Genomic DNA, 24,200 nt, shown 5'->3' with positions numbered 1-24,200 from the left:
TATAGTCCATGAGCCACAGGCCCAAAAAGGGGCGTGTCACTACCACTTGGGGGGGCAAATTCTCACTATATTTTTCTGAAAACGACATATCTCTGGAGTATAAAATGGTATGATAGCAAGTTGGATCTTGTAGCTTTGTGGCTGTACAGGCCTTCAAAGTTGACCTCTGATTTGAAAAAAGGAAATTCCGCCCATTGGCTTTTTTTTGTTAAACCACTCATAAGACACTCAAAATGATTACTGATGCATATGTGGTGTTTGATGTTGGCATACATATAATCATTATGTGATTTTGCCCTTCATTTTGGTTGATAAAATTCAAGATGTATGTGTAATAATGAGCAAATCTACGTTTTCAGAGACACGTGTTGCAGCACTAATTGAAATGCCCACTACTTCATTAATCAATGTATTTATACCTTCCTACCTCCCAGCAGAGACTTGAAATACAAATGATTACATAGGTCTGCATTGCTATGCTATTTACTATTTGTAAATGTACTATTCGGAAACACCCCAAAATTCAGTAAATTAGTATTTTATTGAAACTACTCATAAGAGATATTCCAAAACATCATGATTAACAATCACATATTACCTTTACATTCAAGGAATACCATATGAAAATTGTTCACATCACCACATGTACCCAGCGTAACATAAATATTATAATTTTATAATGTCCAGGGCACATGACATACATACAGTAATTTCCTGTGTATTAGCCGTATTGTGTATAAGCCACAGGACAATGTTTTATGCAAGTTAAAAGAAACAAAACCATATACCATATTAACTGCCCCCGTGTATTACAGTTTTTTCTGATTGCTTAAGCACATTTTTTGTAACTATGGCTTTTTTTGCAAAACTCTACACACAAATGGCAAAACCTTGTAGTTCTCTTGCAAAAGCTAACACACCTTGCTTAACTCTTCACACCTTCGTAAAAATGGTGTTTTCGTATCTAACAGTAAACACAAGCCATCACAATAGTAAGCACACAATGTGCCAACAACACACTGATGGTATGAATAAAAAACACATCTGGCTTTTGCTTTCTCTGTGCACAAGGTAGACTATGTCAGTTTGAGGTCATACTTTTGTCATAGTTCTGTAAACATACAGGGATCCCAACTTCAAGTATTAGTGTTTATTTACACACATCAAAACAAACACAAGTGTGTTTTTCCAAGTCAAAACACAAAATAGCATTTCACTGAGACAAAACAAATCAGTCTACATCGGGTCGTCTCTCTCAAAATTCTGTCTCCATCACATGCAATGTCCTAGTCCAAGTCACAGGGAAAAATATATTCTGGAATGACGTATCCAGGCCTGACATGACAATATCCCCACATGTAGACTGTTTTTTTGTCTGTTTTATTCTCTTCTCACTCTTCCTGCTCACTCCATCGTACCCATTGTACATTACCTGTGGCTTATTTATAGTGCTTAGGCTGATTGCAAAGTGAACTAATTATCTAAAACAGTTTTCACATGAGAAAGTGTGCCAGAGAGTTGGCAAAATAGTGTAAATAATAGCCATTGTGCCTACAGTTGTGCAAAGTGTGTGTTACAAAATTGCAAACTGAGTGCAAAGCAGTGTTTGTGCTTTTAGTTTTGCGAACTCAGTGAGTGGTTTTGCCATTTGTGTGTAGAGTTTTGCAAAAAAAGCTATAGTTACAAAAAATGTGTTTAAGCATTCAGAAAAAACTGTAACCTCATAGCTGAAGAAATTTTGCAAAATCAATGTATAAGCTGCAGCTAATAGTTGGGAAATTATGGTAATTGAATCACAGGTGCTAAAATGATCTACATTATACATTTCAGTTGTACTTTTGACTAGTAAGAATGTTGGAATGAGATGTAGATGAACTGGTTGGTGAAAATATTTATATTTTACACATTGTTATCATTATGTATTATTATTATTATTATTATTATTATTATTATTATTATACTTAAAATTGTCTTTCATCTGATGTTTAAATCATTTCCATTGAAGAGAAATAATAACTATTTTCCAAGACTTGATCTACAAGTACATACATTTACAACAGTTTTAAAAATTCTACACAGTTAGATCTGATGAGACAGAAACTGAAATTGGATCAATCCATTTTCAGAGGAACATGAGTTCATTTGCATATCTACAACAGGCAAAGCAACACAAGAGGTTAGGGACGATCTGATTCAGGCTCATACTACAGGCAAATATCATGACACAGAGGCTGGAGTCAGATACACCTAAGCACAAATTACATGATACATTGACAAAGCAAAAACTTAAAGACATTTACGAGCATGAGTCAAAAAAGAAAACACAGGCACATGGCAAGACCATCATGTTAAAAACTGGACATGAGAGAAGTCTTTTGTCACCCTCTTGGACCTTAACCATGGTCATTGGCGACACCTGAGGGGACCCCAAGGAAAACCTCTAAAGCAGCACTTGCAAAGCATTTGCAGAAACTTCCATCACTATCAGATAGTCTTCCAGATAATAAATACAGCAACAATCATTGATGGAATGTCTCTGGTCCAGAAGGTCAATAACAATGTCTCAACTTATGCAGACATTTCTGCTGCTATTCATAGCATGATCCGTAAAGAAGCAAAGCAGAGGCAGATATTTTTTTAGATTAAATTAGATTATTTAACTTTATTGTCATTGTGCAGAGAACAAGTACAGAGACAACAAAATGCATTTTACGTAGTGTTGCACGGTGTATCGATACTAAAAAGGTATCACGATGCCTTCATGCAAAAAACGATACGATTTCCGACGTTTTTAGAATCGATACTTTATTAAAAATTAACGTTCTGTGTCTGCGTGAACTGCTGCTCTCACTGCTCCTTGCACGCATCTAGGCAAATGGGCATGTCAAGCAGGCAGCTCTGAGTGAGTGAGTGCGCAGCCAACGTCAACATACAGTAGTTCTTTGCCGACCGTCCTCGGCCTTGTAGATAAAACAAAAGGTAAAGTGAAATCTGCAACTATTTCGGATACATTGCTAATAGTGAAGGCAAGCCATCGGGTACACAGAGGCCCGTTTGTGAAATATGTTTCAAAGTGATTTAAAAGCAGTAGGCTACGCATGGAACTTGGCTAAACACCTCGCAGAAATATCCCAACATTTTTGTTCAAAGAACGACAGGTTAACGAATATGCTATAGAAAACACGACTACATGGTTAGTGCCAAGTTCTTCTCTTCTGTTTTAGTCTAGCCTAAGTGAAACGAGTATGGTTCTCTGGGATAAAGCGAACCTTCCTTCATCAATGAATTTTGACGAGACATAACGAGCTGTAATCATTTTGACAAGACATAACGAGCTGTAATCATAGGGTGCTAACGTGATGAAAGCGCAATGTTCATGCCAGAATAACCATATATTACCATAACTTGTAAACAATCTATTTCATGTTCGGTCAGTACTACTGGTAATATTTGTCATGGCATGTAGACTGCAATTTGTTCAACTAGATGTACCGCAGAGCGGTACAAAATATGACCGCCGCCCAGTCCAGCACATTTTTTCCACAAAAATAAATCACGCTGAAAGGTCTATATGATTCTGTCTCACTAAATTGCATTATCCACACTCAATTCTCACTGGTATCTGCTAGACAACAAGTACCAAAACATGATTAGTTTATAGATTTCACATGTAAAATTGATTTTATACAACCCCACCCCCATCTTGCCTGTTCATAATTCTGAGAAATTCTTGAATTGTGTGCATATGTGCGTGTACATGTTTATGTTTATGTTTATGTGTGTGGGTGTGGGTGTGTGTGTGTGTGTGTGTGTGTGCGTGCTTGTGTGTTTGCCTGCGTATGTGTGTTTGTGCATGTGCATGCATGCGTACATATGTCTACTGTGTGAGTATGTGTCATACGTATGATTACTGAGAATGTATGTGTGTGCGTGTGTATCTGTTTATGCACATGTGTGCACATGGAATGGGTTAACATGACCCCTGGAGGCAAACATACAGAAAAAATTGGTCATCCTAGGCCCTACGGTTCTCAAGATATTCACAGAAAACTGTGTCTGCCCTACCCTCCTTTCGGGGGGTCCAGTACAGCGGGGGGGCTACAGATCAATACAAAAAACGATGGTTCCATGCTATCCATGTGGGGTTACATGCCCACCAAGTTTCGTGTACCCCGGTTTTTCAGTGTCCCGGGAATCCTTGTTGGTGTACGGTCACTAAATGTACACATAAATTATTTTATTGTAAGGCCCCCCATGAACGAAAGTTCACAAAACTTGGCATGCATTCGGAGGGTGTCATAATGATCCTACACTTTCAATTTCGTGCCATTTTGACCATGTCAGCCAGAGATATTGTGATGAAAACACCTAATTTTTTGCTTTTTAATTTTTAACTAGGTGGCGCTATACATGAAATAAGTGGTAATGGGATGGGTTGACATGCCCCCTTAAGACCAACATACAAAAAAAAGGTGGACCTCCTAGGCCAGGGGTCGGCAACCTTTTTTGCCTGGAGAGCTTCTTTTACCAAATGTATTATTTTTTTAATCTCAGAAGAGCCACATAAAGACGATTACAAGAAAAAGTTTGGATATTTAACGTAGTTACTTTCATTCAACAGAGGATTTTTAAATAGCCTACATTTTCTACTAGTTGTAATGTGCAAGTAGCCTAACTTGAAATGTAAAGTGGAATGTCAGAAGTATCCCATGTAGGCTAAACACCACCCTCTATTTTTCCAGTGTCCTTTGGTATGCAAAGTAACATCATAGTTAACAACACAACACTCAATTTTCATTGACATGTCATTGGCGAAATTGAACATTAGGCCTACCAGAGATTAGATTTGGTGATGGCCTTGGAGTCTGGCTGGCTCATATTCAGTGAGGTGAAGTTTCATACAAGAATTGAGGTCACCATTCAAGGGCAACTCCACGCAAACCTGTCATATCCATAACACTAACTAAATACCATAGCATTGTGTTGGCGTTATGGATGTGACAGTTTTGCGCGGAATTGACCTTAAACGGGAGTGCAGGTTTGTCTTTATATTTTTCATATGTGAGAAAGATTTCTCACATGCAAGTGGAACCGAACAGGGTTAACACAGCAATACTAACTCGTTGCAGTGTGCGATATATAACGGGCAGTTCATTTCGCGTTTACAGAATCAATCTTCGAATGGAAATTTTCCCATTTCAGCCTTGTGCGCTCGCAAGCTGTGGTCGCTGACATTTCCTTTTTGACATTTTCCTTATCTAGCCTAGGCTACAGCAAGCGCAGACATCAACAATAACAATTAAAGTGTTCTCGTTGACTGAAATGGAGGGAAATCGGTGATTTTGTTTGATATTGACATGGCAACGAACCGCGAATGTAACAATATTGTGCAGCTACGGTTACGGAGCCAAGTGAAGTGGAAAGTTATATAGGCTAAATTACTCAGATAGACTTACAATATTACATTTTGAAAATGAACGGACTAAAATAAAATACATTTTAATTAAATACTCATTAATTAATTTCAAAAGCGGAGCCTCATCAGAGGGATCAATACGCCGGAGCCGCAGGTTGCCGACCCCTGTCCTAGGCCCTACGGTTCTCGAGATATTCACAGAAAACTGTCTCCGGCCACCTACAGGCCAGTTGGTGTATAGTAACATAAATTAATTTATTGAGTGGCCCCCCATGAACGGAATTCCACAAAACTTGGCGTGCATTCAGAGGGTGTCATAATGATCCTACATATCCAATTTCGTGCAGTTTTGACTATGTTAGGTCACAGATACCTGCGATTACAACACCTCATTTTTACTTTTTTGTGTTTAACTAGGTGGCGCTATACATGAAATGAGTGGTTATGGAATGGGTTGACATGGACCCTTGAGATCAACATACAAAAAAAAATGGTCCTCCTAAACCTTACGGTTCTCGAGATATTCACAGAAAACTGTGTCTGCCCTACCCTCCTTTCGGGGGGTGCAGTCCAGCGGGGGGGCTACAGATCAAAACGAAAAATGATGGTTCAATGCTATCCATATGGGGTTACATGCCCACCAAGTTTCGTCTACCCCGGTCTTTCAGTGTCCCGGGAATCCTTGACGGAAATTTGGACATGCGAAAAAGAAAAAAAAGAAAAAATCAGACTAAACCTATATGACCGCCGCTTCGCTGCGTGGCGGTCATAATAAGTATTGCACAGATGTAGGATAGGCTACCCGAAATGCGCTAATTAAAGCCCACAGCATATAATACCACCAAAGCGTGTTGAGATTCTTTTTGCGCCCAGTGTACAAGTACGACGTTCCAACCACTCAGGTCTTCGTGAGATAGGCCTACACCATTACCTGTTGCAATATGTCTGTGTGCATTCCTACGTCTATTTCTTTGATAACATGATTTGCTACCACGTAACAATAAGCCGCTATTATTATTAGGACTCAACACGCTTTGGTGGTTTTATATGCTGTGGGCTTTAAAGGAGAATTCCGGTGTGATATTGACCTAAAGTGTATCGAAACATGATACCGAGTGTGAACGTATGTCTCATAGCCCATCTCGGCTTGTCCCCTGCACTCCAAAATCTGGCGCTAGTTAGCCGATGCTACCAACATCTTTTTCAATAGTGGTGCTTCGGCATCGGGCTAGCCATGCAAATAAATCACTGTTTTACACCCATTTACGAGGCTCAATGTATCTCCCCACTTCATTGGTAGACTTCCGAGGGCCCTGACATTTAAAACGAGACATTGAGAACTTTGAAAAAGCACTGGTAGTTTACTTACAAGACGATTTATACAGACAGTATCTTCACGAAGTTTAGCGTTTGCAGCCATCTTGAATTTAGTCACGATAAGTCGAGCAACGAGTAAGAATGAACAGCTATGATAAGGGATCAGATTCCAAAAATAATTCAGTGGAAATGCATGGATTTCAGTTGCTGCTACTGGAAGAAACTGGAATCCATGCATTTCCACTGAATTATTTTTGGAATCTGATCCCTGATTTTTTCAGATTTTCAGAAGAAGTGCGTGGGCCCTGGTTGAATTGACGTGGAATGACCCAAAAAGGTAAAAAGTATGTACTGTATTGCATCAAGTAAAAATGGAATGGCCTGTTTTATAAATCAAATTGTAAATATAATTTAAGGTAAACCTACCATGACATAAATTAATAACTTTGAATTAGGAAAAAAGGATGTCATTTTACATATTCCACAAAATAAATCAGTGCTATACTATTAAGTTATACTATGAAGTTATACTATTAAGTTATACTATTAAGACTTTGCTTCTCTTGCACATCAATGATCCACTGGCTTGTTATTTGTCAATAGGCCTATATACTGTGTACATGGAATTAATTTTATTTTAATAGTATATTAAAATACATTTTAATAGTCAGTATTGCCTTAATGGCATATAGTAATGATATATGGCATATGAAATATTTTCCAATGGGCAAGAGGTTACTACAAAATGATAACTTCAAAAGTCACTTCCTTCCAAAAGGCCTATTTTGGTATGTTAGCACCCCCTTGTGTGTACCCTGTGTCATTGTCTTTACAAAGGACAGCTGAGCGACCATTATTAACTAGATTTTCTATCTGCCATTGGTTCAGTGTGACTGGGACCTCAAATGTCATTTGTAGCAACATGTCTGGAAAAACAAAACACATAGACAAATAAACAAAACAAAGGCTTTACTGTGAGATTTGTGTATGGGAGTTACTGTAACTTGGTCATAACTTTGAAACCAATAGCCTACACAAATATACAAATATCAGAACAGTTTATTGTCACATTATTATCACTGACATGCATACTTGATTTGTTTTACTGCCATTTAGAATATCAGCTTCTGTGATTTTCTTGTAAGACTGATTTTGCACTCCAAGGGGGTATTCCAAGTACGTGGTTTAGTGACAAACCTGGGTAAGTTAACTCAAAGTAAGTGGCCTATGCCATTTTTATGTTAGGAGAATGAAGCCATGCAGCTCTTCTATTTAGGAGGTTTACCACTTACTCTGATGTGGAATGCCCCCCAGATGTCTTATCTGAATGACATGAAGGAATCTCCCAAACTTGTGACTGAGTGAGCATGTATCACTGTGTAGAGTGTTGATTCAGTCTTCATCCCAGGCGAATTTAATGTTGCTATCTGCCATCTCTTGTTTAATGACAGTGTTGAACTTTACCTCCTGTTCTGGACTTAAGTGGTTTTTCCAATCTCCCACAATCCCTTAAAAAATCAGAAAACACAGTCATAAATAACTTTGTAATGCGGGGAAAATAAGTAAGTAAATATAATATACTCTTTTGATCCCGTGACGGAAATTTGGTCTCTGCATTTATCCCAATCTGTGAAACACACAGCACACAGTGTACACACTGTGAGATGAAGCACACACTTACCCGGAGCAGTGAGCTGCCTGCTACAACGGCGCTCAGGGGGCAGTGAGGGGTTAGGTGCCTTGCTCAAGGGCATTTCAGCCATGGATGGGGGCATGGGAGAGCAGTGCTCAACCACTTCCCCGCCCACATTTTTCCTACTGGCTCGGGGATCAAACCGGCAACACTTCGGTTACAAGCCCGAAGCCCTAACCAGTAGGCCACGGCTGACCCAACGTATTGAACGTATCAACATTCTTTTCAGTAAACATAATTCCAATGAGACTATTCATATTAATTTTTACCAGACATTAGTATCAACTCAGGAAATCCACACATAAAGAATTCACACCATTAGAGTCCATAAGTAAAGTTACATTACCGGTCAAAAGTTTGGGGTCACTTAGAAATTTCTATTCCACTCCAAGACAGAATACCAGCTGAGATCAGTTGCATTGTTTTTTTGTTTTTTTACAGTTTTTTTTCAGTCGCTAACAAGCGTTTGTCTAACCAGTTGTCACATTTTCAAAACTCTAAACACAATTAGCACAGCATCTGCCTTTTGTGGCCATACCGTTCACACATTTCATGTCGTTTTCACACAATATGCAGTCAGTGAACACATTTCCACAATGCTTACATTTTCTTAACAGACAAGCTATACCTCCCAACAAAACTATGGATTGTTTTTGTAGTGTTTACGAATGTTAACACACATGTTAACATCCCACAATGGCAAACACAATATTCCAAACTTTAGATACACTATCAAAACCTCTGCTTCTGCTACCAAATGGTTTTATCTCAGGTGAATCGCCTTGGATAATATCAGATGCGATGTTGATGAAAACATGTGGCCTAACTCTGAAGATCGCAGAGATTAGATACAGTTAGTTCCCCCCTTTTTATCTGGGCTTTTTGCTGTTGTTTTTTTGTTCAGAATGCTCTTGTGTGTTTCATGGATATTTTGTTCGCTGTAAGCAATACTGTAAAACTTTTTCTGTTCTATCATACTGTAAAAAGTATTTCTACTGTACCTCCTGTAGTAAACAGTAATGGGAAAAAACTGATTTGCTTTTTACTGGAATGCTTTTGAATGTGAATATTACATGTGGACATACAGTTCCCAACCAAGAAATGAAATTCAGTGTAAAAACTGTGGATAGAGCATGTTTTGCATGCAAATACCTGTAAAACTGAAATATAAAAGTCTATGCAGTTTTTGTAATGTCAACAATAGCCAGTATTTTGAAACCTGGTGTACTTTGATTGACCGCATGTACCTTGTGAAGTGAAAACAAGTATTATTCTTTGACAGAATAATTTCATTTTGAGTCAGATTTCCAGTGTTTTGGTAAAGTTAGTGTGTGCAGAGAAATATGTGTTCTGTTTTGAAATGAAGAGTTAGTATATATTTAACAAAATGTGTTTTTGAGAAGAAAATTATCTATTTGGCCAATTGTGTTTTGTAGGTGTCAGTCTGTGTTAAGAGTTTAGAAAAAGTATCTGAAGTATGGCTAAGCGCTTGTTAGCGATTGAAAAAAACTGTAATCAGGGCAGCAGTTCTCACATTACATTATGTGCTTACATAATTACAAAAGGATTCTCCAATGTTTTCTCAGTTAGCTATCAGATTGTAAACAGAATATGCCTTTGGAACATTGGATGAATGGTTGCTGATAATGGGCAATGTAGAAATTGCATTAAAGATCAGCCATTTCTTTCTACAACAGTCGAGAACCCTTTTGCAATTATGTAAGCACATACTTTAATCTGAAAACTGCTGCCCTGATTAAAAACTGATCTCAGCTAGTTATAAAGTGGAATGGAAATTTCTCAGTGACCCCGAACTTTTGACCGGTAGTGTATGTGTAATAACATGGAATGTGACAGGGGGAAAGTATTGAACACGCTAAGGAAAATCAGTACACCAAGGCAAGGAAAAGCCAGAAACCAGCTGAAATCTGCAAGTAGTTAGAAAGTATATCTGCAAATTAATGTCAGTTGGGTTAATATTGATGTACTAAGGTGTCACACGAGAAACATCTCCTGATGGGTAAAAGCAAAGAGCTCTCCCAAGACTTTTGCAACCTTAAAATTATGGGAGGGGGTCACACATTTTTTTTTCTAAATGTTTTTAAACAAACATGTTGAGCTGGGAATGGGATATGAAGTGACCCTAGATGTAGGCTTACAATTCAGTGTTTCCTTAATCTTCCTCCGAAAGTTGATGCTCTATACAAATCTTTAGGCCTACCTGCGCATCTTGCAATGATTAGCTCGAATGTGCTGTGTGAGCTTACCAGTGCCAGAACACAATGTACCCTTCTTTTTCCACAGGATCGCCAGTTATACATTGAATAAGTGCTAGCAAGCGCCGGTGCAGGGGGTCCGAACGCACCCTCACTTTTCGGGGGTAAAAAAAAAAAAGCGAAGTTGTTCACCACAACACTGACACGACATCGCATTGATTAGAGCATGAACTACAGGTAGATCTACACTGTAGATCTATTTACAGCGCTGTAGCTTTAATTACTTCTGCTCTAGTCTGGCCTCCAAACCAGGTGACTGGTCCAGGAAAAGGGTTATCCTACGAGCAACCCTATGTCTATGCACTAGTATAGCGAGGGTTAGGTTTTTTAACATCCGCACCCACCCGACCCTCAAAAATATGCGCTGATTAACGACCCAAACCCGACCCGACCTATAGCCTAGGCTATATCCTTCGTAGTTCATATTGAGGTAAAGACAATGCTTTCTTATTAACTAAACACTAAAACAAGAATAATCTGCACTGTAGGCTATGCTTCAAGAGTTGTTGCTCTAGGCTTGGCTTGCTAGCATGTTGGATTAATTGAATCTGAATCTAGCTTCATGGACATAGGCTAGGCCTACTGAATAAATAAACAAACTGAAAGATCCTTAATTCTTTATTGCATTTAAAGGTAAAACAGAAGTAGGCTACATCATGTAGCCTAACATGAAATCACTCTGTGAGCTGGCGCACGAGCACAAATACAAACACATTGACACAGACGTGTTCAATCGGTTTAAACCCTTGATATCTGTCTGTTGCCTAAACTTAACATTTTTATGAACTGAACCAGAAATCTGTCTAATAAAAGAAAGTTGAAAATTATCATTATAACATGCATCCACGAACTTAACAAAACTGCATCTGTCTAATGAAAGAAAGTTGAAATTATCATTAGGCCTATAACATGCATCCACGAACTTAACAAAAATGCATTTGTACGATCCTGTTTCATTTAGGTTAGCTGTTTGGCTGCACTGTGTAAAAAAAGAATGGAATCCACCGTTCCAGGATTTAATCTATTTTCGACGCGCCTCCAGCACCTGACCAGCTGAGCTGAAAGTGCGCTCACTTGATGCGCTTGTTGCGTGAATGCAGGTTGCAGCGCACCCTCTGTCATGCTCCTGTGTGAGAGGGAGAAGGGAAGAGAAGATGGAAGGTCTTGTAGACTAATCATATCTTAATCTGTTTTATGCAGTTAAGAGAGATTGCAATAAGGTTTGTTGCACTTAATGTTATAGTGGGGCTGTTAAGCTCAACGATTTTGCTTTTTATGAAAGAAGCATGAAACTTTCAGGGTTTCTTCTTGATGACCTAAGCTTTAGATCTGGACGCATTCTCAGTTTGACCTCTGAGGTCAGATAGAGGTCATTGACCTCTGTAATATGTTGTGACGCTACAGGTGAATGGGGTAAAAAAAAAAAAAATAGATATCACCATGAAACTTTCTCAGTTGATTACTCATGTCAAACTAAGAAAAAAATGTATTGAAAGTTTTTTTTATATTTTAATGTTTAAATATGCAAATTAGGCCTTATCTCATTAAAATGCGCTAATTTGCATACAGTTTAAAAAAACAAAATCAGATTGTCTGATAAAGCCAGGCAAAATATTTTTTTTCATTTAGTTGTCATATGAGATGGGGAAAGAATTACTGAGGGGTTTATGGACATCTACTTCTATTATCCTGTAATTCACCTGTACCACTGTGATATGACATTTAAAGGCCCGAAATTAGAAATGGGTGTATCTTAGGATCTAAATGTGATAGAAATATAAACTAAATATGTTTTCCCATGTTTCTGGGCATGAGAAACTTATCTATAGCATTGATAGAACTCTAAGAGGTCAACATCATTACGTGCAGTGAAGATCACTGGCAAAAGATCCAATGATTGTAAATCCAAGTACAAAATGTATCAATTCACCAAACAATTCCATATAAATATGAACATGACAAAAATGTAGCCCTACTTGAACTTGAGCTCCTATCAAAAAGTCACAACTTGAACTCCTATCACAAATCCCCAATGTAACATTGAACAGGTAACATATCAGCATTCTAAAAAGTACAGTGAAAGTTGTTGTAGAGGCCTTAGCTGTTGGGGGTAAGAAAAACTACAAAACACCTGTGCAGCTTGTGCACATTAATGCTGCCTTTTTGCATTTACAGTGCCTGGTACAACCCTTTTTACAACCACAGTGCACAAGCTCATAGCATGCCTGTGATGCCTCAGGGAGTGTTGTCCAACGTGGCTGCCAGCCTGCATCTGTATCAATCCATCCCCAGTCTGAAAGACTTGGTAACTGTGGGCTAGCAACCAAGGCAAGGTTCCATATTATGTTAGCCTGGTGCATTGCTCTTTTGATGTGTTGCCTCAAAGCAGCTTGTGTAGGGGGGATGTTTTCCAGGGATCTTGACCTCTGGATAAAAAGTTGTTTCCTTGCTTCATTGACCTCTAAGCATGCACTTGTTCTGTCATAGAGTCGGAACCCTGGATCAAAAGTCAAAAGTCAAATGTAAAATTCCATGACTTTTCTCTGACTTTCCTGTACCTGAATTTCCATGACTTACTATATAATGAATAGTACAATATAGCGACCAATGATTTCAGAGTACCCGCATAGAGGTCAAGAATCTTTTTTAGAGCGGGAGATGAGGCATTGAATAAACACAGTTGGGCTACTTAAGGAAGCCATACAGCTAATAACCAGATATACACCAATTCTGCGTGGAAATGTATTTGTATTAATGCTGCCCTACAAAGCCAAAGAGCAGTATCTGCAAAAATGCCAAACTGAGAAAAACAGCTTTTTGTGTTTTTCTTACACGAAGTATAAGCATCAAATTATATTCAACAACAAGGGGTATAATTAGATAGATCAAAGTGAGGTGAATAAAAAACATTTTGTTTTTTGACATTTAGGTAAAATTTGGTAGTTTTTTAGGCTATACTGCGCTTTGCCTTTGCATTACTGCTTATACTTACATGGCCATATAATAACATTTTGCAGTAAGTGTAGCAAGTGATCATAATCACTCAGTTTTTATATTAATTGAGGAGGTACTTACTACATTTTTAGTGAAGATATGCTGCTTCATGCCTTAACAATGGCAACTCTGTCATTTATAAACATTTATGTTAAAATGGAACAAAATCAAATCGGGTATTCTTGTAGACTTTCATGTCAAGCAATATTGCATTGCTGCACACAAAACCTAACTTTTGACACCTTTGCACACTGCTGCTTATATTTATTAAAGTATATGTTAAAGCGATGGTTCAGAGTAATTTCACCCTAGGGTCCTTTGCACCATGACCCCGAGCCAAACACCCTCCCAGAACCTTTTTTCCCTTGGTCGAACCCTGGTCGAGTAACGCTGTCAGAAACTAATGACGTTCTGCAGTCGTAATGGAACCAACTTTAATCTCGTAAATTACCCCACTAATAATGCTTTAATTACTTTTTGTAAAATCTGACTGACTATTTTGAATATGATACTTTCACTGGCATTTAATATTGTGAGACTGTATCATGATAGACACCTAATGTGTGTGTGAGTGTGAATTCGTAGTGTGCCTTTTTAGAAGAAAGTCCAGGGCCTTTCTTTAGTCCCAGTCTGTCCCTGCGCACACGCACACACACACACACACACACACACACACACACACACACACACACACACACACACACACCCTATTAGAGTAAGGGTAAGTGAAACAAAGGCAGAATGCAGTAATGACAATTGAAATCAAGGCAGTAAGGGCAGATACTGCACTCTGCCTTGGTTTCACTCTACTTTTCTATACAAACTGCAAACTAAAAATGTAAATTTAGCTAAGAAATGTATTAGGTAGCCATATGACATTTTAACAGATTGAAGAGCAGATCATGTACTTCTTATTTGTGCAAAACATTTTTTTTTTGAAAAAGTGCAGATACTGTTCTTAGCCTTTGTAGGGCAGAATGTATTTTGGCAAGTATATTTTAAACTGATACAACAAAATTCCCTGATATTCCATGACTGTGCTCCAAAAATGATCAAATTCCCTGACTTTCCATGTCTGGAATAGACTTTCTAAAATTCCATAATATTCCAGAAATTCCATGACCCGTGGGAACCCTGTAGATCAGCACCACAAAACATTCTAGTTGAGACAAGGAAAGATCACTCAACTCTTGTGGCATATGCAACATTTTATGGAAAGCCTCTAACTTCTGGATATACACGCCATGTATCCCAGGCAGTCTTTTTACCACGGCCACTGAATGCAGATGTATCACAGCCAGTGAAAGCATGAAATGCTAGCAGTGCAGAACCAGTGGAAGGACCCAGTGCAGTAACCACATTGTGAATGCATATATAACAGAAATGGCTTCCAGTTTTAAAGGCAATCAACATTTCTTCTTCAATTAAAGAACTGAGTCTGCTGTTTTTCGCTCTGTGCTGTTGGACAGTCAAAGGAGAAAGTGAGAGAGAGAGCAGCACACAACCATTTAGGTTCCCAAGTGCCGGAACTTCTGAAACCACACCCAGGCCACACCCAATGCCCCACCCTGTACCCCAGACCTGTGGGAAAATAAGATCCTGTTTACACGAAGGGAAAACGCAGATATTTCAACGTGGTTTGGCCTCTCATTTACACGAAAATCACAAAAACTATTTGGAAAACTCCAGTTTCGCAGTTGCATGTAAATAGGGAAACCAGCATTTTTGCATTGTGACATGTTGGTCTCTCGTTTGTTTCGAATCTCTGATTGGCCACCTTAGTGTTCATGTCATCCTTCCCCTGCAGTTTTTAATCATTATTGCCCCCCCCCCCCCCCCCCCCAAAATAAATACCCTACTATATATATGCAGGATAACAGAAGCAGATGTTTTGCCAGTGATCTTCACTGCACTTAATTATGTTGACCTCTTAGAGTGCTATCAATGCTATAGATGAGTTCCTCATGCCCAGAAACATGGAAAAACATATTTAGTTTACATTTCTATCACATTTAGATCCTAAGATACACCCATTTCTAATTTCGGGCCTAGAAATTTCATATCACAGTGGTACAGGTGAATTACAGGATAACATAAGTAGATGTCCATAAACCCCTCAGTAATTCTTTTCCCATCTCATATGACAACAAAATGAAAAAAATATTTTGAGCCTGGCTTTATCAGACAATCTGATTTAGTTTTTTAAAATGTATGCTTAAACAATGAAGTTTGGAGAAATAGCACAGCACATAACTCTAAAAACACCACACACCATGTTTGGAGGAGAAATGGCACTGCACATCACTCTAAACAGCAACAATGAAGTTTGGAGGTGGAAGCATGATGATGTGGGCCTGTTTTTCATCTCTTTACTGGCAAACTTCATAAAATTGAAGGAACGATGACAATTACTGGGAGATTCTTGCCATCCACCAGGGGCCCATTGCACAAAAAAAGGATAAGGGATTAAGCCGGGATATCTTGGTTATCCTGGCTCAATTTATCCAGGATCCGGTTGCACAAAAGCGGGATAGGGGGCAGCAGGATATGTTATGGTATAAGTCACCATGGCGATTTATTCTGTGGAGCTAGCCTGCTCCAGACCAGGCTAAGTTCCAGGATCTATTTAGTCTCATCCCTTATCTCAGTCAGCAGTCACCAAAAACGGAAGTGCGCTTTTTGAGCACTTATCAGGCATCTATTTCAGGAAGAACTGTGCATACGCAAGGCTTCACGACACCAACCTCACTCCAGTGGTGAAATCACAACACATGATTGGCACGATGTATTCACATGTCGACTTTTGGCTGCTGAAGGGGAGGGTTATGTGTAGACAACTGCCATATTGGCGTTATGAACTAACCCCATGCATTTCTATGGAGGATGTTTGGAGTGCTGTGTCTCCTCATAAGAAAGTCTCTGGTATAAACGGTCCTTCAAAGAGACAGGGACAAAGAAGCAAAGTATAAGGAGAAGAGTAATTAAAGAAGCATTTCATGTTGAACTACAAGGTCAGGTACAGTTGGTAAAGCCTTAAGATTTCTGTGACTAGGAGGCAGGAATCAAACCCTTCTCTTCAAGCCACTTTCTTCACTCTGAGTTAACACTGAGATGCAGTAAACAGAATATGCAAATGTCAGGACACCTGCCACCCAATAATCAGCACACGTGGTGACCTGTGGCAGGACACAAGAGCTCCCACACACAGTTACGTGCGTTGCAGTGCTGGAGACGCATCCCGTTCACTTTACATGGGCTCACGTCATCCGTTGCAGAACTGAATTGTGGGTCCATTGCGTCGCGTTGCTCCCATCGCTAGCATTGAGAAGTTCAACTTTTCCTGCACCGACGGACGACACCAGCCAATCAAATTATGAACAAGCGAAAAACAGGCGGCAACAGCCAATCAAATTACGGTTATACCTTAAGTCATTTGCATAGCTACCGTTGAGAACACCCACTGGCATGCGTTAACGGAACGCAACTGTGTGTGGAAGCCGTTGTAGTTCAATGAAATTTGTCTACAGTAGGTGCTTACTGTAGGTCTTACATGACAGTTACATCTTGGGAGGAATGAATAAAAGTATTTTTATTCAGTACATTTTGTCTTTTCACAGTTTTTTCTCATACCAGAAAAATGAGAAAGAAATGGAACAGACACAAAGAACTCATTTTGAGAACATTTTGCATTTTGTTGTCCAGTGTATAATGATTGATTGAAATCACACAGTGATTTGACGACAGGATGTGTTGTTTGAAGGCAAGATTTGCTTTTGCTGTAACAGCCTTTTGCAAGCAATGTGTCATTTTGGCCAGAGTGCTTTTGTTCAGACATGGGTGTCAACTGTTTTGAAAATGTGATGTCAGAGTTGACACAAGCATCAAAGCCATTGAGAAAAACTGTAATATGACGTCGGTCCACCCTTTGCTTCTGGAAGAATGTTTAAAATTTCCCATAAACACACTCCTAAACCTTGTGGAAAGCCTTCCCAGAAGAGTTGAAGCTGCTATAGCTGCAAAGGGAGGAGCGATGATTAAACCCTAATGGGGTGTCACTTAAGTCAGAGACTTTCTAATGTGGAGACACAGCACTCAAAAAATACTCCATAGAAATGCATGGGGCTAGTTTGTCACGCCAATATGGCCGTTGTCTACACATATCCCACCCCTTCCTCGGCAAAATGTCGACATGTGAATACATTGAGCCAATCATGTGGTGTGCTGTGAATACATTGAGCCAATCATATGGTGTGTTGTGAAGACATCGTGCCAATCATGTGTTGTGATCTCGCCGCTGGAGCAAGATTGGTGTCGTGAAGCCTTGCGCACGCGCAGTTCGACCCAAAGACTGTGCCCGATGAGTGCCCATAAAAAGTTGGTATATGGCCGCCGAGTGGAGGGACTTGCCTAAAAGGACTTTGCTTAAGTTCATATGCGAGTCAAGGCAGGTGACCCAATACTATTGGTAATTTAGTGTATTTACCGGTACTGAAAAAAATGTTGACGCATTCGATATGTGCTATATTAGCACATTAGCACATATGCATAACCCTCCCCTCCATGCCACAGCCGAACTGTGGCCACACTTATACATTTTCTTAAATAGTTAAATATATAGATATATAGACTTTACTTTACTTTATTTCTGCATGTTGCACTGTTGGACTTACTCACTTGCACTATCACCATTGCACTACCACCATGACACTCATTCACACAGAGCACCTTAGAGCACCTTACCATACCTTACTATGCACAGAGAACAGGCTCAGTCCCTGCCTCAGTTATTGCAAGCGCCTCTGATTGATTAATCACCACTATGTGGATACTGTTTTTAGAATTGATTTAGATTAAGTGTTAGTTAGTATAATTTGTATTTTTGTAATTTGTATTTTAGTATATTTTTATATATTGTATTTAAGTTTAGTTAGTATAATTTGTATTTTAGTATATTTAGCATATTCTTTATCTCCTACTGTCCTTATTGCTTAGTTGTGTTTTTATATTATATACTTTAATTACTCTTTCTGCTGTTAAAGAATGTGTTTGTGTTGTCTGTATGCTGCTGAGACCTTGAATTTCCCCTGGGGATCAATAAAGTATCTATCTATCTATCTATCTATCTATCTATATCTATTTCCTCCACTGTATCTAATTGCATTATTATAACATCTGTTTTTGACTGGTCAACAACATGGAGACGCTAATCATCTGCCTGAACTTCCCCCATCTCTACTGACTATTGTCTGTAGTCTTACCTTTACGCAGGAAAGCCGACTTTTTGTTGTCCATTATATCTTGAGGGATCAAGGAGAAGTTGGACATATCATTGGTCTTCATTGTGTTGAAGGTGCAATGGCTCACTATCTGCTCCAGACTCTGCTCTGTCAACTCCCGTCCAAGGAATTTTGAGAAGCGTGTGAGGGCTCCTCTGAGGTCCTGTAAAAGAAAATCCATTCTTAAACAATGGCAAACATGTAAACTGACATGTATCTGAATCGAGTACATCCAACAGTGGTTACACAGGTAACAGACGGTTAAAGGGAAACTCCGGCATTTTTTCACATAGGTCTCTGGTTCTCAAAGTAGTAGTAGTTCTCAGAGTACTGTCAGTACAGAAAAAAACAAAAACAATCGGTGCTACCTAATTCAAGTTGCTGCAGCCAGGCAGCTACAGTGCTACACTCTGGGGGCATGATTTTAAAGATGCCCCAAAAGTGTAACTCTGTAGCTGCCTGGCTGCTCTAGTTGTTGGCTGCAGCAAAGCTAGGTACCAATATGTTATTTCCGTACCGACAGTACTCAGTAATCCTGAGAAACAGAGAGCCGGAGTTCTCCTTCAAGGTTCTTACTGCTATTAGTGTCAAAGTGCAAATGACTTGCCTTGACCATCTCTTCATAGGTCACATATAAAATCCTGTCTCCAAGATCGTTTTTTCTCCAGCTTTTCACATGGTCTGTCCACTTTCCAAACAGTACTTTGGACAAAAAACAAACAACTGTGATATGGTTAAGCCTGTATTCCTGTCATCAATAATTCTGCTGTGAGTCCAACTCATCTAATTTTTTAAACATCTGTATTTTCTGACCTTGCCCTGCAAGAAACTTGTCAAGAAACTCTTCAAATGTTCCAGGATCATCCAAAAAACGGGCCATTTGATGGAAATAGAATGACGACACCAACACGTCTTTAGGATTGCGTGCCACATATATGACCTAACAGTGGGGAAAGTTGTAATTTATGCACAAAATTAAATTATGCCCTTATTTCCACAGTATTATGCCATGTACCTGCTTTGTGTACCAATTTAATAAGTAACAAAATAACTAAGAATGCAACCTTTGCCTTGGAGGAGAAGAAAGTAGGAGGCATGAGGTGATATGGCATATGGGACACCATGGCTCTTGGTGAGGGTTTGTTGTCCAGAACTAAGGCAGCACGTGTCTCCTCTAGCCAAGGAACTCTGTCCCAGTTAGGTATTGTGTGGACAGGGGTTAAATCTCCTCCATTAAGGATCAAAGGGAGTATTTCTTGCATCCAGATCGTACCTACAGAAGCAAAATCAATTAATGAGCCTATTAGGCTATGTAACTGTCACAGTTAACGCAAAATTAATGGATTTTCATTCCAGATTTCAGTTTGATATAGCCTATACTTTTGCAGGGTTATGTTCAGATTTCTGTCTCTGGCGGCATATGATTGTGCACAGGCTATTGGGCACTTCTGGACTAACATGTACCCACATGCATGCATTCTTTTAACCTACAAACTGCATCCATGACGCCTCCCTCAAATCGAAAAGTCCTCTCGTGAAATATGTGACATACTTATACAATGTATTTGTCCAGTTAAAAAAAAAAAAAAAAAAAAAATAGGCTACCACATGTCTCGTTTGTTAGAGTGACATTTCTTCCACAACAATAGCCTATGAATAAGCAGCATGAATTGAAAGACCGAAATAGGCTACAGGAATGCATTAAGTTATCGATAGACAACAACTAAACCCGGACGGAAAGTTCCAGCCTCATACACCAGGTCTTACCAGATTTAGGATATGTAATGGCGATTACATCGTCATCTCTCACGTTGAATTCCTCAAAGTATTTTAAACTGTCCAAAGAATGTGTCTCCTTAGGACATAGAAGACCATGGTATACGATATATTTTCCATCTTTTTCCATCTTCGATAAACGCCAGTTGCAGCTACCGAGGAAAACAGTTCAGCGCTTCTCCTGTCCTGCTATTTAATAACTACATCAACTCCACCCCCCAACACACACACACACACACACACACACACATATAAAAAGTAGAAATGCAGGGATGCAAATGCCGTCATAGCCTAGATGTTGCGCACACCATGACACTTGTTTATACAACTGCGTCCTGTTCTCAGAGCATAATGCTTTCTCTGTCTATGATCTACACCACAGCGTTTCTCAAACTAAAGGCCTCCTCGAGAGGATTGCTGATCTGCAGAACCGAGAAGTTAAATTATGCCGGTGCTTCTGTCGCACTGCTAATTTGCAGCAGCATTTTAAGGTATTATGGAACCGCGGACTGAAAGAAAAATAATTTAACAATTTCCCCAGTCAGGAAATACTTCTTAATTTGGTGTCACCAACTATAAAGGCATAGCGGAGGTATTGAGCACTCATGCGATTTGTGGTCCCTGCGCAAGTAAAGCTGGAGATAACTACTTGTGCGTAGGCTAAGTAAGGATATTTACAGTTTTTCCAATTACTAACACACTAAATGACATGCAAAACACATTTTCTGCTTTACACACATTTTGCAATTCAAAATGACACTTTTCAAATGCAGTGAACACTGTTCTCGGCAAAGTACACACCAATCTGACATAAAGTCACATGTTTGCCATTTCAAAACACTGCCATTCAAAATTTTGGCCAACGTACAGTATGTGCCACCTGGCCAAACACCTCAATGGTTAATTGTTACCACTTCAATCAGGAAGTAAGCACTAGGAAAAGACCACAGGTGAGCACCATTTTTGCAATGGATGACGTTGCAGAGAGAAGGAGAGGGAGGGGGAAAATGAGAGGGGGAGGAAGAGTGAGAGCTGGTAGAGGAGTTCATGGCCATTTTTCTGCAATTTTCTTTTTCAGTTTACTGTTTTTTGTGATTTTTGTATATGCAAATATTTCTGTGCATGTGAACAATCTGAAGAATATTCTACAATTTGTTTTAGTATCGCAAAGCATACTAAAGATTAGAGTGCTCAGATAACAGTGTAGTTGGTTAGACAAAAATCTGGTCATTTGAATGTGCCATTTGGTGCAAAAGTTTGATTTTGACAATGCTATATGTAGTTTTGGTTGCAGACCACAATAGTTTGCAAAATTGTGTTTTAGCAATTGGAAAAACTTTAAAACAATGAACGACTTGGATACCAGAGATAGCCTATATCGTAGCAAATAGCCTATTGTGATGACATAGCTTTATAAACATTTATTTCACTCGTCTTGCTGGAGTGAACGCAGACCACAAATATATACGCAAACCAGATGTACCGCAAAGCGGTACAAAATATGACCACCGCTCAGTCCTGCACATTCCCTCGCAAAAATAATTACATTTCTCTCCATCCCCTACTCTTGCAATTTTTGTGTATGTAAATGAGTGTATGCATGTGTGTGTTTGTTTCTGTATATGTATGCTTCTCTGTGTATGTGTGTGGCGGGGGAAGGGGGTAAATGGTGTGTGTGTGTCTGTGTACGCGTGTGTGCATGTGTGTGTGCGTATGGGTGTGTTGACATGTATGTGTGTGTTTGTGCATGCATGTGTATGTGTGTGTGTGTGTGTGTGTGTGCATGTGAGGATGCGTGTACTTCCAACATCTCTGCAAGGAGTTATTTATAACTTGGCCAGATTATTTCACTTCCCTATCCCAGAAGACCCCCCCCCCCCCCCCCACACACACACACACACACACACACACAAACACACTTTTAACACACATGCCTCTGACCACAACCCACACACAGGAGGACGCAATTTGACTGTGCAAATTTAAGCAGCCGTTATACCACGGTATACCACATAACTTTTCTGAAGAAACCCTCACGAAGCAGCGCAACCGGCCGGGAAGTAAGGCCACAAAAACCTTGCATAGGACCACTTAACTCATCGGCTGTTTTAAGGGCAGTAGTAGACTAAATATCCAAACAGGTCTATGTACTGCCTATGGCCTATGTCTCTAATTGGGTTAAATATTGAGAATTTACATTCACTCTACTGCTCAGTGTTGCATCGGCTTAGATCGTCACTTTGTAGTATTGTGATTAAAGATTTACAGTCAACGACTACTCTCGTCTCAGCGTGTGTCCTTGGATCAAGGTTTTTGAGTCCTTATTGGAGTGGTGTTTGAGTAAATTGATTGGTGTGAGTTTTTTTCCACCATATAGCCTTCAGGGTTTTTTTTCTTTTCTTTTTAACAGACTTAACAGATATTATGTCCTGAATTTGCTGATAAGCTACAGATACAATGTTGCCTATGCTCATACAGTGGCTGTTAGAATATCCCAAACAGAATAGATCCTCGTGTTGTCAGCCACAGTTGTCAAGGGATTCTTTTGATGCTGCCCCTTTTTTCACATAAACTCCCCTTTAGTAATTATGGATAAACCCAACTGTACTTCTCTGAACTTGTTTGCTTTGCCTCCATATAGCCTACCCTTCAAGAGGAAGATTAAAACTGCATCCCATAACACAGGCTACCTGAGTGAAGGTTTGTTACATGTAGCCTAGTTAATAACTCCCGGATTTTGTAATAATCTGCCATATTTTCTAATAAACTTCCTGAACTTTGTAATATTTGTAAACTTTGTTTATATTTTGTGTTGTTTTTTACAAAATTAGGGAGTTTTTTGATGAAAATTTAATAAACTGCTGTATTATAATGAGCAACCAAAATGGATCTTCTTCTCTATACATTTTATTTTAGCAATTAAACTCAAAAAGCTAAATCAAACTTATCAGCCTAAATTACAGAACCCTCCAAATGTATTGGGACCCCTAAAGTTGAGTAAAAAGAGGTATCACTAGCAACACATATATATACAAAAACAAACACACACTATGCACACACTCATTTACATACACAAAAGTTGCAAGAGTAGGGGATGGAGTAGGAGATGGAGACACATTGTCAAGCGTTATTTATTTTTGTGGAGAGAATGTGCAGGACTGAGTATGGTCATATTTTGCACCACAAGAGTGTGGCTCAAAGTACTTAACAGAAACAAAGTGTGAATGGCGAAGTGAAAGTGATTAATAATTGTTTGGACAGCTAGCTATCCATAACAAATAGAACATTGCATTTAAGGCAAATACAAAAGGTGAGACTACAGTTAAATATAAAAAATAAATAATCAAATAAAAGGAAGCAATATCATTTGTCAGTAAATTGGGATTACTGTGTCACTGATTGCAATCACTCAACTGTGCTACCACATGAAAAGGCAATGAGCCAGTTGAGAC

The 24,200-nt window shown here is 39.2% G+C and overlaps 1 protein-coding gene across 2 annotated transcripts; it reads right to left on the bottom strand.

The window, feature by feature from the left end:
- Nucleotides 1-7,685: 7,685 nt before the first annotated feature.
- On the bottom strand, nucleotides 7,686-20,992 carry LOC121721359 (sulfotransferase 2B1-like). Of its 2 annotated transcripts, none has more exons than XM_042108220.1 (6): nucleotides 20,740-20,988; nucleotides 20,037-20,245; nucleotides 19,786-19,912; nucleotides 19,580-19,674; nucleotides 18,955-19,135; nucleotides 7,686-8,241 (listed from the first exon to the last, which is right to left on the bottom strand). In XM_042108220.1, the coding sequence occupies exons 1-6, from the start codon at nucleotides 20,876-20,878 to the stop codon at nucleotides 8,126-8,128; spliced, it is 867 nt and encodes a 288-aa protein (XP_041964154.1). In that variant the 5' UTR covers nucleotides 20,879-20,988; the 3' UTR covers nucleotides 7,686-8,125. The 2 variants fall into 2 exon arrangements, with proteins under 2 accessions (XP_041964154.1, XP_041964155.1); XM_042108221.1 differs by lacking the exon at nucleotides 7,686-8,241 and adding an exon at nucleotides 11,308-11,828 and having other exon boundaries at nucleotides 20,740-20,992.
- Between the last annotated feature and the right edge of the window lie 3,208 nt (nucleotides 20,993-24,200).

Source organism: Alosa sapidissima, chromosome 10 (assembly GCF_018492685.1).
Source record: "Alosa sapidissima isolate fAloSap1 chromosome 10, fAloSap1.pri, whole genome shotgun sequence".
Lineage (NCBI taxonomy): Eukaryota > Metazoa > Chordata > Actinopteri > Clupeiformes > Clupeidae > Alosa > Alosa sapidissima.
Note: the sequence above shows the minus strand (reverse complement) of the source record. Positions and strands in the feature narration are given on the sequence as shown.

What these genes read in the sequence shown, in the direction of transcription:
- LOC121721359 (XM_042108220.1), bottom strand. Translation starts at nt 20,878, where the DNA reads ATGGAAAAAGATGGAAAATATATCGTATACCATGGTCTTCTATGTCCT. An exon ending in CATTACATATCCTAAATCTG is followed by an intron (nt 20,246 to 20,739) that starts GTAAGACCTGGT and finishes TTGCTTCTGTAG; the next exon opens with GTACGATCTGGATGCAAGAA. An exon ending in GTCGGCTTTCCTGCGTAAAG is followed by an intron (nt 8,242 to 18,954) that starts GTAAGACTACAG and finishes TGATTTTTTAAG; the next exon opens with GGATTGTGGGAGATTGGAAA.